Raw genomic sequence first — 24,330 nt, 5'->3', positions numbered from 1 at the left:
TCACTACCCTCTTTATAACAGCCTTAACATATTTGAAGACTTATTGGTTACCCCTTCAGTCTTCTTTTCTCAAGACTAAACAGGACAAGTTTCTTTAATCTTTCCTCATAGGTCAGGTTTTCTAAACCTTTTATATTTTTTGCTGCTCTCCTCTGGACTCTCTCCAACTTGTCTATATCTTTCTGAAAGTGTGGCACCCAGAACTGGACACAGTACTCCAGCTGAGGCCTCACCAGTGCTGAGAATAGGGGGACAATTATCTCCCACGTCTCACATATTACACTCTGGTTAATACACCCCCAAATGGTATTTCACAATTGCATCACATTGTTGATTCATGTTCAATTTGTGATCCACTATAACGCACAGATCCTGTCTAGGAATACCACCACCTTGCCAGTTATTCCCCCTTTTGTGCATTCAATTTTTTCATTCTAAGTGCAGTACTTCAAACTTGTTGATACTGAATTTCATTTTGTTGATTTCATTTTGAACTCTAATCCTGTCTTCCAAAGTGCTTGCAATCCCTCCCCAGCAGGATATCATCTGCAAATTTTATAAACATGCTCTCCACTCCATTATTCAAATCATTAATGAAAATATTGACTAGTACCAGAATCAGGACAGACCTCTGCAGGACCCCACTAGACACATCATCTTACTTTGAGTAAGAACCATTGATAAGTACTCTTTGAGTACAGTCTTTCAAACAATTGTGCACCCACCTTATAGTACTTTCATCTAGACCTCATTTCCCCAGTTTGCTGATGAGAATGTCAGATAATGTTAAGTCCAAAGCCTTGCTAAAAATAAAAAACTATCATGTCTACAGCTTCCCTCCTATCCACTAGGCCAGTAATTCTATCAAAGAAGGAAACCATGTTTTAACAGTTAGTATAAATATGCAATATTTATAAGAAGGTTTAAAGATTGCACTGAAATGCATTTTTCACCCCCACTTAAAGGTTCAATTACACTGGTATGTTGTATTTTGGTGTGAATACATTATGAACAAAAATAAAATATAAACTGAATACACAGCTAAAATATGCATTTTATTTGAGAACCTGGAAATGATCCCTTACCCTGCATTATGTCTACCTCTTACCCACCCAATTTTAGCCTCCTCGCTATTTCACATATCCTTTATGCATATTTCTTTCCCTTCTCCACTCCTTTGATACTCTGCTTTCTCTAAAGCTGGAATTTTTTGTGTGAAAAGCCTAACCCAGAATTGTTTGGGAAAATAGCAAACATTATAGAAATCTACTGAGGTTTGCAGATGTTCAGATCATATGTATTCCTGTTAATTACACCCTTAATACATTCTGGATACAGACCATGTGAGGGTTAAAAGAGTACTATTTAAACATCCTTTCTTAATGTAAAATATATTTCAATGCAGAAACCTTCATTCCCTTAAACCCGGTTCTCATCTGTACAGCATTTCATTCGAAATTATGCACACAGCACGACTGCTAACACATAACTAAAATAATTATGGAATTAATACAACTTCACTGCATAAGCCATTTATTGATTATCAGATGTCCTATATAAGTCTTAAATGCCATCTGGAGCTCAGGAAAGCCTGTCATTGCAGAACATTAAATTATGTTTTCCTACAAAACACAACCATAGAAACAGTAAGATTTAATCTTTTTAGGTACTAAATATCTGCATGATTATAATTAAACATATGTCTGTGAATAATGAATACATTTTAGTTTATATGTTATTTCATGAACCCATGAATTTAGATACATAGACTATAAATCCTATGCTGTACCTTCTTGCATTTTTATAATAAGATTCTAACCTTTGTATCCAAAAAGCCATGCTTAAAATTGATCATATTAATTGTTTACCCTAAACTTGACTGCTTTCACAGTTTGGAGGTATCTTACTGTTATATTATCTAGATATTCTCTGGTTGTATCTGGTTTCATGAGGCATTTCTGTTTCAAAATCACTTGTTAACTTCAGCTTGACATTTACAAAAAATAGCAGAATTAAAGAAATAGAAAAGTGTGCTGTTTGAACTCAAGAGCTGCTAAGAGCGTATGTGAAACATATCCTTTACAAAACTGTATTAAGTACCTAAAAAAAACCCTGTTCATTGTAGCTGCATGTTACACTGTTGCAGTAAAGAAATCACTGGTGGCTGCCTTGCTCAGCTCTGTCCTTTGAAGTGTCCTTGAGCTCACACAGTCACACCAAATTAATTTGATGCACCCAGTGTGTGTCTACACGTTAGATGCTACAATTCTTTTCTCTTTCCTGAGACAAGAAAAGAATGTAATCGTGTGTATTATCATCATTTTGAATTGCTTATATTATATATCATTATATAGCTGCAGCTGTGGAAAGTGCTGTCAATTTTATCTTTCAGATGCAAAAGAATTCCACTAGCTGCATCAAATATTACATATTCTTTTCTTATTCACCTATCAACAACGAGCAATCAAAACACATTTAAAATGCAATTAAGTCTATATTCTCCAAAGTATTATTTTAAAACCATCCTTTTCATTTTATTGCATCTGCGGTAGTTTTCTGCAGTAATCGCTAATGGCTGATGTATAGCATATATTCCTTTTGGCCAGCCCCATACCGCATACTACAGATGTGCAGCAAAGTAGAAAGCAATTAGTTTTCATTCCAGATTTATATCTTCCCCAGGGCTGCATGTCATATGCATGAGGACAGCTTTTGCCCTCTCTCTCTCTCTTTGCAGCAAGAGCTAAGATAATTCTTAGTATGTATCAGTAAAGATATACCATCTTCTAGAACAGTATTAAAATCTGCACTAATCAACATTAGCTCTGGAGGATTGATGTGCCAGCGAATTTAGATTGAGCACATGTTTAATATAGTAAGCATACAATCTCATTTCACATGTAAAAATGGCTAATCACTGTGGTCATTAAATCTAAGCACAAACTGTTGTTATAAATTTGATGAAACTAAATGGAATCAAACCAAGAAAATGCAGACTAGATTGGTGCAATGCAGTCTTAGAGGCAAATAAATACTGATTTATAAAGTATTATTCCTGTGTTTAGTTATACTGTAAAGTTCAGAGCTGCTTGCATCCAAATATGCATGATAGATACTGTCTGAGTTGAGGCATAATAAATATATAATCATTGAACTAGCCAGCTAATAGATCAATTTTATCTCATGCTAGTATATAAATGCATTAAATCTAACAGTGCTGTTCTTGCCTCAGGTATTCATTTGAGGAAGTTAATTTTGTAAACAATACATTCATTTAATTATGCAAAGCAAATGTATTATTTTAACATACAAGTTCTTCATATCCTATTTTCTTTTGCACAAAGGGATAATGTAAAGAAAATGAAATGGAAAAGTTAAGAACATGAGATGTAATAAACAAACAATTTCATTTATAATGTTGCAGTCCTTAGGAGCTCCAGTCATGAACTAGAACCCCATTGTGCTCGAGGCTGTACAAGCACAAAACAAGAAAACAGTTCCTGCCCAAAAGAGTTTACAATGTTGTTGGGCTGATGGATTAGGGGAAAATATAAAGAACATAAGGCTTAAGGTTGTTTCCATTTTGAGTATTAATTTTAATTGTCTTTCAATTTTTAACAGGTTTTAAATGCCTCATCGACCATTTTTGGGCTGAAATTCAAAAAAAGGAGACTTGGGGTATAATATTCAATAGCACTTAGGAGCCTAAGTTTCATTTTAAAAAGTGACTTGGGCACTTTTCAATGTGCAATTGAAAGTTTTGTTACAGAGCTGTTAAGTTCATCACAATGCTTCCCTTTCCCCACCAGAGTATCACATCAGTCTTTTCTAGATTCAGATTTTGCAAGCTGCTCTTCATTCAATTTCTAGTTCCAGGTAGGCCCTTGAATAGCTAGTAGATGGTGCTGCTTGTCTCTGTTGTGAAGGTCATCAGCATAACGCTGACATTTTACCCCACACTGCTTCACATTTTTCTCTCCTAGAGTCTCTCAGATGTTGACAATGGTGAAATTGAGAACACATCCCCATGGGACACCACAGGTCAGCATTCTCCAGATGGATATATCATAACTCTCTGGTTGGAGTCAGAGAGGAATGACTGAAATCATCTCAATGTGATCTCATTAGCACCCAGCACATCTCTGAGATGGGACAACAGGATTCCATGATCAGCCATGCCAACTGCTGCATAGAGGGCAAACAGTATGAATGTGGATGTAAGAATTTTATCCAGGGCCAAAAGGAGAATCCACAATTGGTAGCACTAGTGTCCTGTCTGTCCCATGTCTTGGCCTGCAGTCTCTCTGGGAGAGGTCCACAATACTGTCAATATCTAGGTTGAATTGGAGACTACCCTTGGTGAGTCTCTCAATTAGTTTGCTCAGGAATGGAAAGTTAGTTACTGGACAGCGGGTGGAAAAGTAAATTGTGTTGATTGATAGTTTCTTAATTACTGGCCAGATTATGTGGTGATTTAGGTTGGATAGATGTCCTGCCCTCTAAGGAGGTGTTCACAATCTCAGCTGGTAAAGGTTGCAGATGTTCTCAACTCTCTTTCACTAGCCAAAAGGAATGTGAGGCAAAATGACAGAAGGTAGCTCAGTCTTCATGCAGTACTTGCTATCATGAGAGTGGCAAATGCAAAAAGGCAAAATGTGATGTTATCAAACCTGTGTCTGACAGGAGGTCCCTGCTGTCCTGAGAAGCAGTAAAAGATATAGGCAATTTTCTCTGTAGGCTCATAGCTCTGCACAGCAGAAAGTTCTGGGCTCTTCAGTTGTGTGGAGGCTTCCTGAGTTAGCAAGGTGATTCATGGTCTGTAATAATTCAGCAGGCCCTAATTTAATAGCTACTATGATGATGAAGAGGTAGAATATCTTTGTTCTTCTGTGTCCAGGTCATAGGCTCACAAATATTCTTTATGTTGTAACTTGTCTGAATCTACTCATATTTCTACCACCAAAGCTCAAATTCTCTCTCTTACTTCTTTTGTCCTGTCTTGCTAGAGAACCAAGAAGCAAGTACTTCATTGTTAGTGGCAATGCTATAGCTATTGACTGGCAATAAGCCCCACTCCCTTTTACAGTAGCAGGCTGCTCACACCTCCAATGGTTGCAACTGCAGGAATATCACCCAGGAGAAAGGCACTTGTTCAGATAGGCAGCTCCCAAACAGTTTAGCAGTTTATACAGCAGAACCAACACCTTGAACTCCACTCAAAGTGATCAGATTATAGACCATCAGCACAACCTGCTGCCTACTAAAACACCACTCAATAATAGGCAACGTATAGTGTATTAACAAGCTTTTAGTATGCTCTGAAAGTGACATAATTTTGAGGTGATAAGGACATTGATAACCATAGCAAGCCCTGCATGCAGAATAAAAGGTTGCACACTTCTCACCAGATACACATGGAAAAGTGTTGTTGGCCATAGTTACTGTCTGAGCATTCAGGAACTACCTCGAATTTAACAATTCCCCCAAATTGCAAACCTGCATAACAAACAGTGGATGCTCTCCCTCAGTTGAGGTGCTGATATAATCTTCACTGATTCTTGTGTATTTTTCCCCAGTCTACCAATACTTCAATTCTGTCAGGTTTTGATGTCAGCAAACAAGCTTTCATAGAAGTCCCAATCTCATTCAGGCAGTGAGTGAGTTATTCCAAGATAGAGACAAAGCGGAGTTTCATCATCATAACTAAGAGAACTTAGTCAGTTTTTCCTCATTATCCTACTAGGGGTTGAACCCTCCTATTAAGAACTGTATATGTGTTAACAATGCTTCCTGATCACTGATCTAAAAATATGTCAGCATGGACATTTTATGTTCATCCATTGCCAGGAGAAATTATTGACTAATGACACCAGTGCATTTCTGTACCATACCCAAGGATAAAACCAGATTGCAGATGGTCAATGAAATCAGAGGGTTTCAGATGTGCCAGAGTTGCCTATGACAACAGCCTCTAGCATCATTCCCAAGGAATAAAGGTTGAACAACACCCAATAATTAACAAAGACCAGCACAGAAGCCTCACATTAACTTCCTTGCAGAGGAGTTGGCACCATGTCCTTCCAAGGAAGGCACTGACAAAGTTGACCAAAAAGTAGCCCAGAGTTTTCTTGCTGGACTTGTTCGCTGGCAGGAAGGAGATGGATCTAACTGCAGGTATGTAGTTTGGAATGCCCCAGCATCACTAGCATTTCAGTTAATGCTAAGTCATCTGTTAGAGTTTCAGCTGATATCATGCGTCTCCAAAAGACATTTGGATATGTTGGTCCATATTTCATTCATAAAGTAACAGCAAGAAACTCTCAAATCTAACTGAGCAGAAGCAGCTGGAAAAAAAAACAGGCTATTCACTGCCCAGAATGGTTCTTTGCAGTTGGTTTGATGGAGATGAAGAGGCCTTTTTTGGCCTCGTACATAGTCACAGCATAAAAACTCTTTATGTCACAATCAGGCAGACTTATCATGAGACTTTGTCACTGGCACGCTAACCACCTCCCCTCTCACTTCTTCTGTCTCAGATGGTGTGACCTAAGAGGGCAAAGCCAGAGAAGACATTTAGGCTCTCTATTGACAGAATGGGACATATATTATAAAGTTCTTCTAAGCCGTTGCTATTGCTATTTTCTGAACATTGTCGGGCAAGCTCAGAGATTCTATTAACTTATAAGGGGTCACCATTAAAACAGGACCCCAAGAAGAAAGGTATGCCCTGAAACCAAATCTTTTTTTCTGCTGGATAAAATGGTTACTTACCTTTTTGTTTCCAATAGCTCAAAATACTGAATCTATCTTAGAGCTGTCATACTAAATATTTTTATCTACATGCTGAAGATGGCATTGCTGATATTGGTAGAGAAAGGTTAAATAATCTTTAATGTAATTTAGCATTTGCACCAGTGAACAGGAAGAACAGGATTTTGTAGAGAGGATTTACAATAACCAGCACAAAGGAATGAAGAGGTATCAAAACTAACAAAAGAAAGAGCAGAAAAGAAATAAATGAAATAGTGAAATAGATAATACAGTCCTTTGAGAAATAACAGAGCAAACACCAACAAATTCCAGTTATAAATCTCAAAATTAATTTGAAGTGGCTTCTACATCTTTTCTTAAATGCATAATTTCCACCAAAGAAAGCAAGGGAACCTGACATACTGTATATACAGAGAAAGAATTTTTACATCAAAGGCTTAACCAAAACATATTGGCAAAGTGATCAAAATAGAGACTAAATAGTGAGGGATTTAAACAGTTTAGAGAGATTAGCAAGCACAAGTCTATGATACACTGTTTCAGGATTTCGAATAGGATTATCACAGAATAAAAGGTAAACATGAATCCACTGAGAACAGGATGTGTGCTACAAATGTTAGGCTGGTCAGGCTTCCTAGCTCTAAGAGAACTGTTACTTTGGAAGGATTGTTTATCTAATGGAACCCAGGGAGTTTAAAAGCCATCACTTTCCTGATCCTACCAGTCTGGACTAAGCATGATCTTTGCCAGTGAGAACAAACTGGGGTCAGAAAACATAGTAATGAGAAGTTAATAACATGTTCTAATTTGAAATTACAGAACAGAATCTTTCAAGGAGTAAGAGCAGCAAATATAACCAGGTGAGATGGGGGGGAAAAATCTGCTCTCTCATTTTCAGGTTTGATAGATAGATAGATAGATATGATTTATCAGTGCTTTTGAATAAAAGTAATTCTATTTGGGGAAAAGAGGTTATTTCCACTGCAGATTCTCCGATAATGTCACTACATTGATGCGCAAGTAGCTAGCAGACATCCAGATCTCCATCCAAACCTTGGAAGACATGATCCAACATCATATAGTTTCTTGTTCCTATTATGTTTCTCTATTTACCTAAGGGTTTGATACTACTGCCCATCATCTGGCATCTTCCACATAATAGCAATAGCATTTTGGAGGGTTTATTTTGTTAATTTATTTTTATTGTTGTTGTGGGAAGAGGCTGTTAGATTGACTTGTTTCAGAAGTTTGAGGGATGTTTGCTTTGGTTGGTTAAGGTTTTTGTTGGTTTGTCAATGGTTATGAGTATTATTCTTATGGTGTAAAGGCCTTTCAGAAGAGGAAAGTTATGCAGCATTTCTTATATGCTGGTTGTTATTTGACTGATTGTTTATTAGAAGTGGACTAAACTGCAAAGTTCAGATCCAGATCTCACGTGTTAGTGGCCCATTGTGAAGACAGTGGGCTAGTCTCAATGTACTATGTTATTACTTTCAATAGTGAAACATTTACTTATAAAAATGTTAAAGTTTAGAAAGAACACCCACTCAGTATGAGATAGTTGCTCTTCACATCCAATTCACTTTAATGGAAAAAATGCTTTTTTAAGGAAAACTAACCCTTATGATTTAAGAAACAGAAAAAAAATATTAGATTTTAAGCAATTTATTTATTCATTCATTATAGCTTTGTACGGTGCCTAGTACAGTGGGTCACAAAGTTAATAACAATAATAATAACTTCTAGTATGTCTGGTCTTCCATGTGTCTGTCTTTAAGAATATAAATTCTGCTGGCCAGGAACTGTTTGTTCGTGTTTTGGGTTTTTTGGCGGAGGGTATTATTATTATTATTTAAAATTTACACCGCAGTATCACCATCAGGTCACTGTGCTAGGTACCAAACAAACATCTAATAAATGACAGTTACTACCCCTGAAGAGCTTACAGTCGAAAATACAAGATATAACAGGTGGATGATACAAACAGGAGGGCTGAGCTGGTGCAGAGTGGAGTGGAGAAGACATGATGGAAAAAAAATCTGTAAATAATAATAGGATGTGCCAGCCAGCCAGCATAAGTAACCATAGCTCTCCGTCTGCCTAGCCATTGTCAGGTTGTACTTTACTTTATGTATTACAGAAGAGTTGTTCTGAGGAGGAAATTGAAAGAGAAGGGGATAGCTTTAAGGATTTTGACTAGGACCTTTCCCCACTTGTATGGGACAGCATGGGATAAAGCATACAAGAGCTTGTTGGATAAACAAAGAATCAGGCAATCAAGGCTGGCATCATTGTTGGACTGTGTTAAGATAGTTTGGATAGGGCTAAATTGTGGAGGACTTTTAAAGTAAGAACAAGAAGTTTGCATCTGATGCTATGGAAGTAGAGCCAGTGGAAGGACTAAAGGAAGGGGGTAATGTAGTTAAGTGTGAAAAGCCAAGAAGATGAATTTAACAGCAGCATTTTTAATGGATTTGCATGCTTGGATGAGCATTTTGGCAGAGAGGGGAGAGAGGAAAGGTCAGATCTTGAAGATGATGTGAAAGAAGCAGCAGCAAACTTTAGATATGGCCTGGATCTGTGGGTCAAAAGTGGCTTCATCTTTGATTTAGCCCAAGATTAAGGACGTGAGTGACAGAGAGGAGTGTTTTGGTTTCAGCGTATTAGAGAAAGGGAATAGGTGATCATAGACAGCTCAGCTTTGGTCATGTTAACTTTCAGTTAATAGCTATACATCCAGGATGTAAGGAGGAAGGGCTGAGATTTTAGTGTAGATGGAGGAAGATTGTTCCAGAGTAAAGAAGTAATTTGTGATTCATCAACATAACGATAATAGTCAAATCCATGTTTGTGGATGACTTATCTGGACAGGGTATAGAGGGAAGCGAGAACGGGAATGAGGAGGTAGCCCTATGAGACACCCCACTGAAAGAGAGAGAGAGGGAGCTAGAATACCCACCCAAATGAGACCCTGAATGAGCAATATGGAAGATAGGAAGAGAACCTGCAGAGGACAATGTCAAAAAAAAGCCCAAGGGTGACAGGATTATGAGAAGACTAATATGGTTGATAGTGTCAAATGGAGCCAATAGGTCAAGGAGCATGAGGATGGAGAATTAGCCTGAAAATCTGGCTAGGAAGAGGTCATTTGGAACCTTGGTGAGAGCATTTTCAAGGGAGAAGGCAGAAGCCAGAGAGGAGGAGGGTCTTTGGAGAGAGAGGGGCAGCGGAATTCAAACTGCTTACCAGAGCAGTCAGGATGGACATTGTGGGACACCTTCTGGAGGCCATTTGCAGTGACATAGCCAAGCACAGTAACTACACTGACACTTTGTTGATATAACTTTGCCACAAAAAGCTCTATGACTCTCTTCGAGGTGGTTTTATCTTGTCGGCAAAGCAGGAGACTTTTGTTAGCAGAAGGAGCATTGCAGTGTGCAGAGGTGCTGGAACAATTTGTATAGTGGGGGTACTGAGAGCCATTGAAGCACACTGTAAACACTGCATATAATGGAAACCACTTCAAGACAGGTGTAGTTTCTTTCCATGGCACACAGCAGGTCAGGCAACTCTGATTCCTGTTCAGATTGGGAGTTCATGATATACTGCATGACCATCTGTGATGTGTTCATAACCGTGACCACAACAGCAGAGAGCAATGCAGGATCACACAGTATCTGGGGGGCATTGAAAAATGCCACAAAATGCAGTTGGAAGCCCATGGAATGATGGGATGGAAAAAACTGCATCATGGGATGTTGAGCCCACACCCATGATACATTGTGATCTACTCCACCTTCCCACAACTCCCAGCTGCAGGCAGTGGTGAGTACCACAGTGGGATAGCTACCTACGGTGCACTGCTCTCACTGTCGATGCTAGAGATCCCACTGTGGACGCACTCCACTGATAGAAGGAGTGTTGCGTGAACACGCACAAGCAATGTAATTATACTGGTTTTTTATTGTCACCGTAACTTGCATCAACAAAACTGTGTAGCATAGACAAGGCCTAAGTGGGGAATCTAGGATCTAAAGTTGGGCCAGGTCTACACTAGAGAATTTTGTGATATAGTAGGTCAGGGGTGTGATTTTTGTGACATTTCTATATCAGCAAAAGTCCTAGTCTAGATGCAGTTATATCAGCATTAAAATGTTTTTGCTGGTATAGTTTATTCCATTATGATACAAGCTATACCAGCAAAAGCACTTTTTTTGCTGGTATAAGTTGCAAGCCCTTCCAGTGTAGATGCTGGTATTGCTATACTGGTATAGCTGTGCTGCCAAACCTTTCCTGTATAGACCTGGCCTTAGAGTGGAAAAATTGTGTTCCATTCTGTAAGGTACTCATCTCAAGTCTGCACAGTGTTTACAGTTATTTTGGCCTGCAAAGAGTATTATGTACCAATTGCTTCATTCTTCTGCTACTGTGTGGTATGCAAGCGAGACTGGCATATTCCTCTTTAAGTGTTTTGCTGTGTCCTTGGGTTTGGGGAAGAGTCTGTTTGACTAGCTTATTTTGTTATTTTAAGCCCACTAATTCTCTTGCCCTTGCAAACCTTACTTGCTATGCTGCTTCTGTATAACAGCTTAAACTCTTTTTTGGCTTGTTTTAAAGCACAACATTGAAAACAATAGCTCTAAGTATAGTTTTGGGATAGGTCAGCTGATGGATTTTGAACCAAAGCTATATGGGGCAGCATGACAGAGCTTTTGGTTCCCAACTGAGGCTATATTATAGGGCTCCACATGGGGGGGTCAAAGATTTTCTCTAACAAAATGAAAGCTTTAGGATTTAACTTCACTTGAGAGAAAAGATGCCAGCTGAGTACATCCCTTCTCTGTCACATTGGTAATCAGAGATGTTATTAGAGTCACTAACGGGCACACATAAGAGTCAGAGGCACAGACATTTAGCAGTACCATAGTACAGCAGATAAATTTAAGAGGCCAGACATGACTCTTATGGAGAACAAATCACAATGTGCACATGCCTGGGGGGGGTTGTTTTTTTTTTAAATTGTGGTGCACACTTGTTTCTAGGGTTGGCAAGGTAGCATTCCAATATAGATTAGATAGGTCTTGGGTTCGTGGCTAAATCAAGGTAGCTGTTCGCATCTGGATTCAAGGGTGCTGAAATCTCCCAGGTGTTCTTGTACGAGTTTGCCTCTGAATGGTGGTAGTCTCAAGAAATCAGATAATATCATGAGACTTTTTCCATCTTAAGTGGCAAATCAGAAAATAGGCCAGTCTGGTTTGGATCCAACCAGGATCAGAACACTAGGGACAGGTTCAGATGCAGCGATCTGACCCTCAGGTTATGTCTGACTACCACTTATGTCAGTATGACTTACGTTGCACAGGGGTGTGAATAAGCCACCCTCCTGAGCAGCATAAGTTACACCAACCTAAGCATTGGTGTGGACAGTACTGTGTCAATGGGAGAGCTTCTCCTGCCAACATAGCTGCCACTGCTCATGGAAGGTGAGTTGATTAAAATCAACAGGACAGCTCTCTCCCATCGGTGTACAGCATCTACACTAGAGAGCTTACAGCAGCACCACTGTAAGCTCTCTAGTGTAGCCATAGCTTCAGTGTCACCTGAAAAGATTCAGAGTTGAGATTCTTATTTAACCTCCTCCCTTTTAGCTTCACATAACCCAAGACTAGCCCTGCAGCTACAGCATGTGTGCATATTGCCTATGAGAAGTGGGTTTCCCCTGCATTGAATTCATGTAACTTTAGCACCCATGTGGCCAAGATAGAGTCTGCTCTGCAAGCAACTCCACCCAAGAAAAGGTGTGCACAGGAATGCAGCAGGTAAACTCCCTTCCACCCCAGAGGCACCTGTTCCAACCCTCATGGAGTAAACACACACACACCTGAACATTACAATCAATATAGGAAAGGGATATATTTATTTCCAGAGGAATGGATGGAGAAAAACAACAGGGGAGAAGAGAGAGGGAGCAGTAAAATAGGGTGACTTCCAACATGCAGACCCACAGGCCCAGTGGTACCACAATATGAAAGGTAAACCCTGAGAATGCCTCTAGACTCAGAGCTCAGGAATCCTGAGCAGAGTTCAAGTCCGGCATGGAGTCTTGGGTGCTCCTGGTCATCTTCAGAACCAATAAATTTACTGCACTAAACCCCTCTGGTGCCCAATTCTGTGACTCTCTGCAAACCCACAAAGAGAACAACCTTCCCATTTAGCTGGCTACAACCACCCTCTTGATTCCCAATGCTAGGTCACTCTGGGCAACAATGATACTGGGTCTGGCTCTGGTTTGTCCTTAGGTGATTCCTCCTTGGCACACTGCTCCTCCTGGCTCCTGTCCTGGGGCATCCCCAGCCGACAGCTCTCCCCTCCAAACCTTTGGGCAGGTTCTCAGCTGCTTCACTATGTCAATGCCTGCTTGCTGCAGCCCTTCTGTCTGGAGCTACAGACACGCACGCCCTGTTGTTCCCCCTCTCGCCACGCCCCTCGAACAACCAGGACTACTACTTTATGGATCCATCAGCACTTGCCTCAGGAAGAGGTTTTAAAGGAGCCATGCTCTCTAAACCCCAGGGGGGTTACATTAATAAAACTGAATGAAAAATGAAAGGCCTTCCATGTTAAGAATCGTAAATACAGACCTGCTATTCAGGTAAAATACACACAAGTAAGACAAGCCACAAAGAAAATCATTTGGCAAGATCAGTAGGAAAATAAGCAAGAACTGCTGCCCTTGGGGAAAACAAACATACATATATATATTTGCACACACACATACACGCCCCAATAAAAGCTCTCCAAAAAGAATAGATCAAATTTGCCCTATCTTATACCCTGTGCAACCTCACTGAAGTCAATGAGGTTCCAAAGGGTGGAAACAGCCAAGGATTTGGCACTACATATGCTTTAAAGTTGCTGCTAACCAAAAGGTGGGGTGAAAACCCTAAGTTAAAAATTACATATAATAAGTCTCTACAGGGAATACAAGAATGGGCACAACTCAAACCTGAGCAAACTCATAAAATAACTAGAAGTAGGAACAGGAAACTAGTTCAGTGAAAATTAAAAAAAAACAGTTTGAACCTTTGCCCATCCTTCAAACAGAAGTTACCCCAAACCTTTTATAAGGTTTGAAAAAGTGTGTCTAAAGACTCTCTCAGAATCACCTCTTCCAACATGACCTCTAAGAACCTGCCCTCTCCAATGGTCCAACACAATCACAGTTCCTAATTGAAGTGGCATGGTTTCCTTAGGGGACGGAAGAGGAGAGAAAGAAAATGAATGAGCATCCCCTCTCCTTCCTTCAGCAACTGGTCTCACTTTCATAAGGCCAGCAAGTGGCTTACTCCCTCACCACTACAGTCTCAGGATTCACTCTAAATAGGCAGGGAAACAGCCAACTACCCCACCAGAATCCATTCAGCTTTCACCCACTAGCCTAGAAGCAAGTAGCAAGTGCTATATTTCTATGAAAACCAAGAACTCTCTTTTTTTCCCCCCAATAGTCTAAAGATACCATTTCTAGCCCTGTCCACAATTACCCCACCAGATACTGTTATTCATTTGGCAGTTTTACAGTTCATGATTACTCTCAACCTTATTAATTTCTCATCCATTATTTTTAAGTGAGCTGGGACAGCAAATTCAGTACAGAAGAATTCAAAAACAGGAGAGCTTTGAATGAAGTGATCTGACCTCCTCTCCAAATCTGTGCTACATGTTGTTACATTTGCAGCTTGATTACAGAAGAGACCCATAAACGTGTATAATATAGTAAGTCAAAAACAGAAAAATGAAAGGAAGATTAAACTAGTGATTAGTGACTGGAGATTTTTGTGAACATAAAAAGAGGTCAGTGAGGGAAACAAAAAAGCCTCTAAGAGATTACAGGGTTAATTTATTTTCAGAAGATGATGTAGACATTGCTAAAAAGGCAAATTAATTTTCTGCTTCAGCTTTTGCAGAGGAGCTTAAAGGGTCAACTGCCACAAAGAGACATATTTCTGGTGAGGTGGAAGACAGACTGGAAGAAATCAGAGCCACAAAAGAAAAGATTAATAAAAAGTTCCAATAACCATAGTCTAGATCCTTCTCAGGATCCTTAAGGCTAAAGATGTGGGGAATAGTTAGGCAACCTAGATGAACAGTTCAGTTTTCCCTATTGTGTATTTTTTGTAGATTTTCTATACCTTCCAGAACTGTATGCAATATTCCAGAGGCAACCATATGAAAGCTTATAATCTCCCCAACACTCTTTTTTGTACGTCTCAGGGTAACATTTTCTATTTAAGGCATTGCATTGTGAGCACACTGCCTATTTCATTTGCTGTTTACAATCATTCCTACTTTTTTCCTGATTTGTTCCTTCCAGATAGGAAGCCCCTTTTTAAAACAGAAGTTTACTTTAAAAGACCCCAATTAGGCAACTCACTTGGCCAGAAAACAATTCCAAGGTTTCAGAGTTTGTTTTCATTCCACTGGGGAATGAAACCAAGATCTTTAGAATTTTTTTTTTCAAAAATATATGAGAACAGCAATCACTCACCCATGAATAGCAACAATCTGGTGATTAGGTCACTCACCTGAGTAACGCACATCCCAGGCAAGTGTTCAATCACTGGGCTATTGAGTTGGTCTCTCCTGTTGGAGCTGTTCCACGTTGTATAAATGACTATATATTCATGGGACCAGAGAGAGAAAGAAAGACTGACTCTATAACCCAGTGTTCCTCACTTCAAATCAGTCAGTGCAGGGACTTGAACCAGAGTCCCAAGTAAGTGCTCTAACCAATCTTAGGTACTTATATGGCTCCATTATCATACAGTCATTTTGTATTTGAGCACCTCACAATCTTTAATGTATTAGCAACACCTCTAAGAGGGAAGTGCTATTATCCCCGTTTTAAGATGAGGAACTGAGACACAAAGAACCTAAATGACTTACCTAAAGTCACACAGGAAGTCTGTGACAGCAAGAAATTAAACCCAAGTTTCAGAATAGTGTCCTAACTACTGGAAATATCCTTCCTCTGAATATCAAGGCCTAAAAAAAATTACAGCTTCTATTATGAGACACAAAAGGTAGGTGAGATAATATTTTTATTACACCAACATCCGCTGGTGGAAGGTCCAAGGTTTTGAGCTACACGAGTTCTTCTTCAGCCCTGGGGCAGGAAGAAGAGTCTTCTGAAGAAGAGATCTGTGAAGCTCAAAAACTTGTACCTTCCACCAACAGGACTTGGCCCAGGAAAAAATTATCTCACCCACCTTGTCTCTCACCTCTTGTGATCAACACTGTAACAACACCACTTCAAACATTCCTATTATGGGCTAACTCTTAATGTGGGGCTTAGAACCCGGCCAACTACGTATATGAAATCTGAAAAAGGTAATGAGTCTTGCATTGTTGTTAGTGAGAATAAATGTGAAGGTTTAAAACATTTCTCTGTGAAGAAAATTCAGAACAGAAAATTAAGTATGGAAAGCATGTTATAGTAACCATTGAAAATGAGGGTTCCTAAATGCACAGAAAAATTATAAACAAGTAATATTGCCTAGTACATTTCTGTAGTAGAAAAGTTATGAAAAATAGCTCGTGTGAGGTTTAGTAGCTGTTTTTTAAATTAAATTATCCATTATTTCAAAGCATTTTTTACAGAATATAAATTCCAAGGACCCCAGTCTACATAAAGGACTAATGACCCATAAACTTTAATTTTTAAAAAGCTACGTCAATTTAGTAGGAAGAACTGAACAAATTCATGCAAATTATCAAAATTCACACCTTATGATTCCAATACACACAGCATAAATTACCTATTTACTGCTGGAGAAATGTCAGCAAATCCCCCTGAGTAGCATGAAAGGTCCCAAATGACACAGCAAATGCAGCAGATCCAACAACATTGAACAAAAATGTAAAATAGGTTTGGGTACAGCTAGTGAGATTTGGAGGCTTGTAAAACTTTAGAAATTTTTTGAAAAATGTTTCCCCATTATCTCCTCGCTGTATAGATCAATGTGTACATAAAAAGATTTCTCTGCTTCAAAACTGGGCCACAGTTTCTCACATTCTTTCTCTTCATCCCTCTCTCTCTCCTGACAGCCGAATGATAATGAATTTATTAATTTATATTCAGTTTATTGAAGATTTTTATGCAGAGACAAAAAACCATTAACACACACAGGCTAAAGGAACTGATTGGAATCAATACTTTTCAGAATACCGTATATGTTAATGCAATTATGCCATTCATACCAATAAAACATCATCCTTAGGACCCAGTCTTGCAAGTGGAACCCTTGCAAGAGGAACCCTGCCCTTGTGTGGAGCCCCAGCGATGGTATTACTGCTGCCCAGGCTGGTGCAGGGGTTTGCTTGTATGTTCTAACTTGCCTTACACTTTACCTGGTGTCAGTCGATTAGGTGAAGAGTTTAACTGTAGCTTAGAGGCTCATATACAAGAGATGGGCTTACAGGCTGAGTATTTTTAGTCTTCATCCATATATAATTCAAAATGGGTCTCATTTCACATCATTCTGGAGGGAAATTTAGACAGGGAACTCCAGTTGGTTGAAACATGTGGAGGGAGAGGAATTTTCACTTTTTTTCTTCCATTTTTCAATCAGCTCTAGCCCCTCTCCTGGAAAGAATTTTAATGCTTCTAGTCACGAGTGAATCTCTTATTGCTAGTAGGGTCTTGTGATGACTCACTGGACTATCCTTTTGCCTATCCTGTCTCCCCTCCTCCTCTTCTCCCACATGATATCCCATTCCTCAGCACAGTAGTTTAGTACAAAGATGCAGCCCACACATTCAAAGTGAGGTTCCAGTGCCAGCGAAAGATATAATCTGTTCTGTCAGAGGCATATACAGACTGAATGTGCTGACTTATACCCAGAACATGCACAATAGCAGCAGCCTCAGCAGGGATCTAGGACATATTGAGTTTCCTATTTTGTCTGCTACAATAGTTAAGACATAGAAGGCTGGAGAATATGCACTGTAGAAATTATTCAGATCAGTGATGCTGCCGTATCACTGAGATTGTGCATGCTGCAGTCAAAAGAGACCTATCACTCTCACTAGTGCATCCATCAAGAGCCAAACATAGTGACATAATAACACAATCAAGTGTCTATGTCCTGCAATATGAACATTGTTAATTTAGACATGTCTATACCACATATTTCACTGTACTATGAATACCCATATCAATACAGTATTTTCCTTTAGCATCTTCCATCCCTCCCAGCAACTCAAAGTGCTTTAACAAATTTAAGGTTAGCCTCCAAACAGGTCATACAGGAAATCTGTGGCACAACTGAAACGTATAGAACCCAAGTCCTCCTGCTCTTCTGCCTTAACTACATGGGTATCTTTCTCCCATTCATATGATGTAGAGCCTGTTTTTGTTCAAGTGACTGGTGAGGCTTACTTGTCCATGGAATTTAGAGGTATTTAACAGATGCTCTGTACTACACTGGATTTGGCCTGCAGTGAGGACTTCACAGCCTGCTACAGTGTTTGTTGTGGTATGCCTGTTACCCTGAGCTAAACATAACCAGCTGCTTGCACAGGAAATATTCAAGGTGCTGTATTCTGTTGCAATAGCGTCTGATGGTGTTAACGCCTTTATGAGTGGTGTTGGTGACCACAAGATGAAAGGGTGGATACTGCCATGGTACTAATTCTTCCCAGGGCACCATCCATGGAACTGACCCAACTCAGAGGAGTGAATTCTGCATTGATGTCTCCCCTCACAGGACTACGTCTCACATGGATGGTGTGAAGATACTGATACCAACATTTGCTAGAGATGAGAGGATTACGGAGTTAGTAAGAAAGTGTTTCATCTCCTGAAGGACAGAACAGGAATCTGTGCAGTAGGTAAAGGTGCTGATGGAGTCCATTATGAAGACAGGTAAAATTGCTGGTCCAGCTCAGTACAGTTCATGGTAGGCTGATCTGGACAAGGGGATGGGACAAGCATCTCCTGGGGGGAGTGATGAAGACAGGTGTGCTGCAGAAGGGAGGAAGCTGATAAAGTGAGAGACAGACTCTCTAGTCAGCAAGTTTGCAAGGGGAAGAATATAGTGCTGAACAGCAAGAGAAGTCAGAGGCCAAGCAGTTGCTATGATGATTGAGTAGAGGGTGAACACCCCCAAACAGGACAGGAGCCCAGTGGAGTGGGTCAGGCCCAGGCTGGCGTGCCTCCAATTCAGTCCTAAAGGAGCTTATTCCTTCTAGTTTCAAGTTTTACTGTCTGCAGAAGTCAGCCAGCAGTGCCCTTTCACCCTAGTGACGTCCCACCATTGCCAAAAATCTGCACTAAGGATCATGGCTCTCTGAGGGTAAGAAGCTACTGCAGTGAAGTGAAAAATGGCAGCCTTTGGGGGGGCAGGGTGAGTGTGAGTGTTGGGGGGGGGCGGGGTGAGCTGTAATAATACCATACTCTTCTCATACAATCTGCCCATTCCACATGACAGTCATTCCTACGAGCATTTGCCCCACTTTGTCAATTAAGAGTTTGACCATATTGGCTCCTTTGTCAGTGACAAAGAAGCCAACGTTAAAATGCCCATCTTCAAGTTATGTAAACAGGAATGCGTGAAAACCAGGCAGTATGTGTTTAAGGATGTGTGCTCTTTCTTGCTGAGAAAGGGGGGAGGAAGGCAACCCTCAGCAAAATTCCAGTTAGAGAACCCTTTCCAGTAGCCACAGCAGACTGGAATAGGTGGTTCATCACACTGCCTTTACTTCCAGGTAAGAGTTGTGAACTGGTTGTTTCTGCACCAGAATGCTCACTCCTATAGGCTGTGCTGATCTTGCAGGGGCTGGAAGGGGAAGCAAGCAGATTCAACAGAGCGAGTTGTGGAGGGATGAGGAGTTGTTAGATGGAGGAAGAGACTACTCTCTCCCTCAAACAGTTCTGCAAACATTCGACTCTTCTATGGCCATTCAGAATTTCCAAGCGTTCATTTATCTCCTGGGACTTGTTTCGTCCAAAAAGCCAAGATAATTTCTACAAAAAAGGGGAGAGTGGGGGAGGGGAATCTGTAGAACTCAGAATTATGTTCTGTGTTTGTACAGCACCTAGCACAATGGAGTCTTGGTCCAGGACTGACATTCCTACGAGTTATAGTATTATAAACAAAATATTAATAGCCAGAAAAATCATAACGATTAATCAAATGCATGCATGGCCTGCGGTTGCAGCAGTCATATTGAAGAGTGCTCCTTTCCCCTTAGGATAGCATTCTTTAGTTATTGATGGTTGGAATAAGCTCGTTTAAAAAAAGTATGGCCATTATAAACGATGGCCCAAATTCTGCTCTTGGTTACACCAATGTAACTCCATTAACTTCAACTAAACCAAAGTTACACTGGTATATCTGACAGCAGATTTTCACTCTTTAGCTTTACAAGCAAATGTGGCTCCTCTATGTTTAACTATTCAAATCACATTATAGAGATCCCAAATCTCAAGCATATATCTACATCTTGCTGCTGTATGTTGTCCCAAAAATGAACTGCTCTTCCTAAATGTACTTCTCTGGCCTGTTGCCTTCTGATCCGCCAAAAAAACAGCTTAACACTTAAACTGCTGGATTGTCTTTGAATGAGAGATAAGGCCACAATCTTGACCTATGATCATTAATAACTCCATGGCACTTTTTAAAAGAGATAGAATGTCAATCCTAGTGTCCTAGACAAATTCTAGCTCAAGTAATTAGAGTCTGCCATTCTATTTCCCCTTACAGATTCAGTTGGATGCAGGATACCCCTTCAATTCATGTTCAAAATTTTTATAATTTGATTATTACTTTTACAACCACAGTACCTAGAGCTCCAGCCAAGACTGGACACCATTGTGCTAGGTGCTGTACAAACACATAGTAAGGAGACAGTCTCTGCCCCGAAGAACTAATAGAAATGTTTTCTTTTTCTGATGAAATAGGATCCAGTTCTATGAAAGGGCATGACCCTGCAGTTCTTACTCAGGCAAAACTCCCATCAAGGCAAAGAGTTTTACCTGAGCAAGGAGGATCATAGGAGCAGGTCCAAAATTATAGGTATATCAACAGTTTAAATTACAGTTGTATAAAAGAACAAAGAAGTTTGGGTGATTTGGTCCTTTTGAGAAGGTCTTGAATACACTGAAAAGCACCAAAATACCATGAAACCAATACTTTCAGGAATTTCACAGCAATGCCAAGAAACAGAATGTACTCATTGTGACTAATACATTAAAATACTGAAAATAAATTCTAACAGATTAAACAAGTCTTGTAGCAACTGAAAGGTATAGTTAAATCATTCCAAAACTACTCAAGCTTAAGAGGATGGCAATCTTCCCTATTATTAATAAGAACATAAGCTGGATAAGTAGACTGGGAACCCTATAAATTATAGTCAATATCAGTAAGTAGAATATTGTTTAAAAATATGTTTTTAATTAAAAATGATGTGACAGCCACTTTTACTGAATCAATTCCCTGCACGTGCTGGAGTTTTAGACCTCTTCTGTGTTCTCCAGCACACTTTCCAATTGACTGTCATTAAACTATGGGAAATTGGAATACGCCTTTAATTGCAAAAACCAGACCAAAAGAATCATGAAAATCCCCTTATGCATTTTATATATTTACATTTTTGAAACATAAAACAACATTTTAAATCCTTGCTCATTTAATCCTGTGCTTTGAGGTCAGGAAATACCTACTATTTGTGCCAAATTGGGCTCCGATTATATGTGAAAATTGTCATGTGCAGAGGGTAAAGCAGGTAACAGGAAGCATTTCATGTTACCTTCAACCCTGAGTGTAGCTTTTAAAACATAGAACCAAATGTGTCTCCATGGAAATCTTCTGGGGGAAAAAACTAGAATCTGCTAAAATGGGGCTATCATTTGTAAAAATATACATCTCTCATAATTTCAAATATAATCTCCTTAAACTGTATACAGGATGCCCAAAATTGAACTCCTCCCCATGACTCTTATCCACCATTTGTAAGGAACACAGCTAAGCTGATTACAGTATTTTCAATTTCATTCTATGTTCAGCACATAAAATTAGGCTATTATTGCTGCATTAAAAATCTTACATAAAGTACCATCCCAGCTGCTTTCATTTCTATAGTTAGGCTTTATTACCTGACTCCACAGTACATTAATAAACCCCATAACAACACCCTTTCAATAAGGTTGACAATGATTAAAATATAAAATGCTATAGCGTATTAAAATACATTGTAATTACATTTTGGGAAATTCTAAATATTTAAATTATTAATCACCTCTGTTTTTCAGGCCATTAGTATAATTATTAGTCACCAACACTAATAAATTAAAAGTCAGAGGTAGCTTGCCAAACTTTTGCTTTCATTTTCAATGAGCTTCTATTCTTAAAACTGACCAGAAATAGAGCAAAAACCTGCTAGTGCAACATAAAGCAAAGATCTCTTCTTGCAGAATAACTCAGACTTGTTACACAATGTGATAAACTGTTTTAAATAACCTGCCATGGTAGGTAAAACAACTGACTTACAATGTGCTTTCATAAGAGTGATGTACAATATTAGTTAACAATTAGGTGTAAAGGTGCTGTGTAACGATAATGCAATATAAAATGCAATACTATCCTCTCGTTCTGTGTTATTTTACATCATATCAAAAGCTATAACCTCAAAATCTATTACCATGTTTGAACTGGAAAAAATTATATACATATTAAAATTTATATTTAAAATATAATCAGTACTCTTATGCTAGTCCACTGGCAATTAACTGCATGTTAAATTTCCAAAAAATATTTGGTTTGCTTATGTATTAGGTAAACAGTCTATCCTCTAAATCCTGTAGAAAATCCAACAATAAACAGTAACACAAACTAATATAGCCTACCACTGAAAAACAAACACTAAGCTAGAAATTAGTACTGTATAAATCATGAGATCATACCTGATGACTTACAGATTGGAATGGCTCACCGGTTCCAAGCTGCATGACCTTCCTATTTCCAGAAACCCCCAAATATTCCATTTCCTATCTTATAAAAGAACATCACATAGCCATCTCTCTGTCAGCATCTTGTAAGCTAGTGAAGAAAGCATCAACAGCCGATCTGTCCATCGATAACTGCTGAAGTCATTGCCATCAAGAAATCGGATCTTAAATATATAGTTTCCTCTGTGTGATCAAAGGCATCCAGTATTCAAGGGGACTGATACAGCTATATCACTGATGCTGCTAATGCTATCTGAAAACAGTAAGCTTACTGCTTAAAGCAATCCTGCATCATCCAAACAGAGCAAGCCACATCCTTCACCTCTTCATTTGCATTACTATAAAAACTAGAGTGCCATTATGGATTTTGTTTTTATATCTGGTCAGCTAAAGGAGACTGATATTATGCAACCCAGTTTGCATTAGCAAACATGACATATCCAGGTTATGAAATTTTATTTGCATGACCACTTCTCAACAAGCAATATTCCTATCCAGAAGAAGCATCAAAATGTGATCCAAGGGAAAATTACAAGAAAGATCATAAACAATTCCAAAGCAGCAAAGCATTTAAATACCTCTATGGCACTTAAACAGCTTTTTTATATAAATTTACAAATCTCAGTCCTTATTGAATGAAAAATATTGCTTGCTTAAATAATTTTTGTGTTTCTTTTCAAGAATTTGCTTGCTCACTGCATTGTTCCATGTTAACAGCCCTGAAAACAGCATACCTTGAGAACATGTCAGTATTAGGACAGTAAAAATGTGTTTTGATACCAAACAAAACAAACAAACAATCATGTATCTGGATTTGTTTAGTTTCTATAGACCTTTCAAGATAGCAAGACTTACAATGCCCATTCAGTAATTTTTAAAAAATTCATTAACAATACACAATAGTATTTTAACTATATATTATAATACATATGTTTTAGTTATTTTATACCAGTGCACAGCAGGACAGTTATAAAACAATTACTGTTAGATTAACATTAAGACGGATACTGAGCTAGAACAATGATACATGGACAAAATGTCATTTCTCAGAATTAAGACTGTCGACTAATCGCAGTTAACTCATGCCATTAATTAATCGCGATTAATCGCACTGTTAAGCAACAGAATACCAATTGAAATTTATTAAATATTTTGGATGTTTTTCTACATTTTGAAATATATTGATTTCTATTACAACACAGAATACAAAGTGTACAGTTCTCACTTTATATTATTGTTTTTATTACAAACGTTTGCACTGTAAAAATGATAAACAAAAGTAATACTATTTTTCAATTCACCTCATACAAGTACTGTAGTGCAATCTCTTTATCATGAGAGTATAACTCACAAATATAGATTTTTTTTATTACATAACTGCACTCAAAAACAAAACAATGTAAAACTTTAGAGCAGGGGTGAGCAAACTTTTTGGACCAAGAGCCACATTGGGGTTGCGAAACAGTGTGGAGGGTCAGGTAGGGAGTGCTGTGCCTCCCCAAACAGCCTGGCCTCTGCCCCCTATCCACTCCCTCCCACTTCCCGCCCCC

At 39.0% G+C, this 24,330-nt stretch overlaps 1 protein-coding gene across 1 annotated transcript in view; it reads right to left on the bottom strand.

Moving 5' to 3' along the window:
* The window catches only part of SLC4A10 (solute carrier family 4 member 10), a 191,642-nt gene extending 168,826 nt beyond the window's left edge, over positions 1-22,816 (bottom strand). The window contains exon 1 of the mRNA XM_045033036.1: positions 22,736-22,816. Within this exon, the coding sequence (XP_044888971.1) occupies positions 22,736-22,816 (81 nt within the window). The remainder of the gene's footprint in view (positions 1-22,735) is intronic.
* Between the last annotated feature and the right edge of the window lie 1,514 nt (positions 22,817-24,330).

Source organism: Mauremys mutica, chromosome 10 (genome assembly GCF_020497125.1).
Source record: "Mauremys mutica isolate MM-2020 ecotype Southern chromosome 10, ASM2049712v1, whole genome shotgun sequence".
NCBI lineage: Eukaryota > Metazoa > Chordata > Testudines > Geoemydidae > Mauremys > Mauremys mutica.
This window is presented reverse-complemented; position numbering and strand designations above follow the sequence as displayed.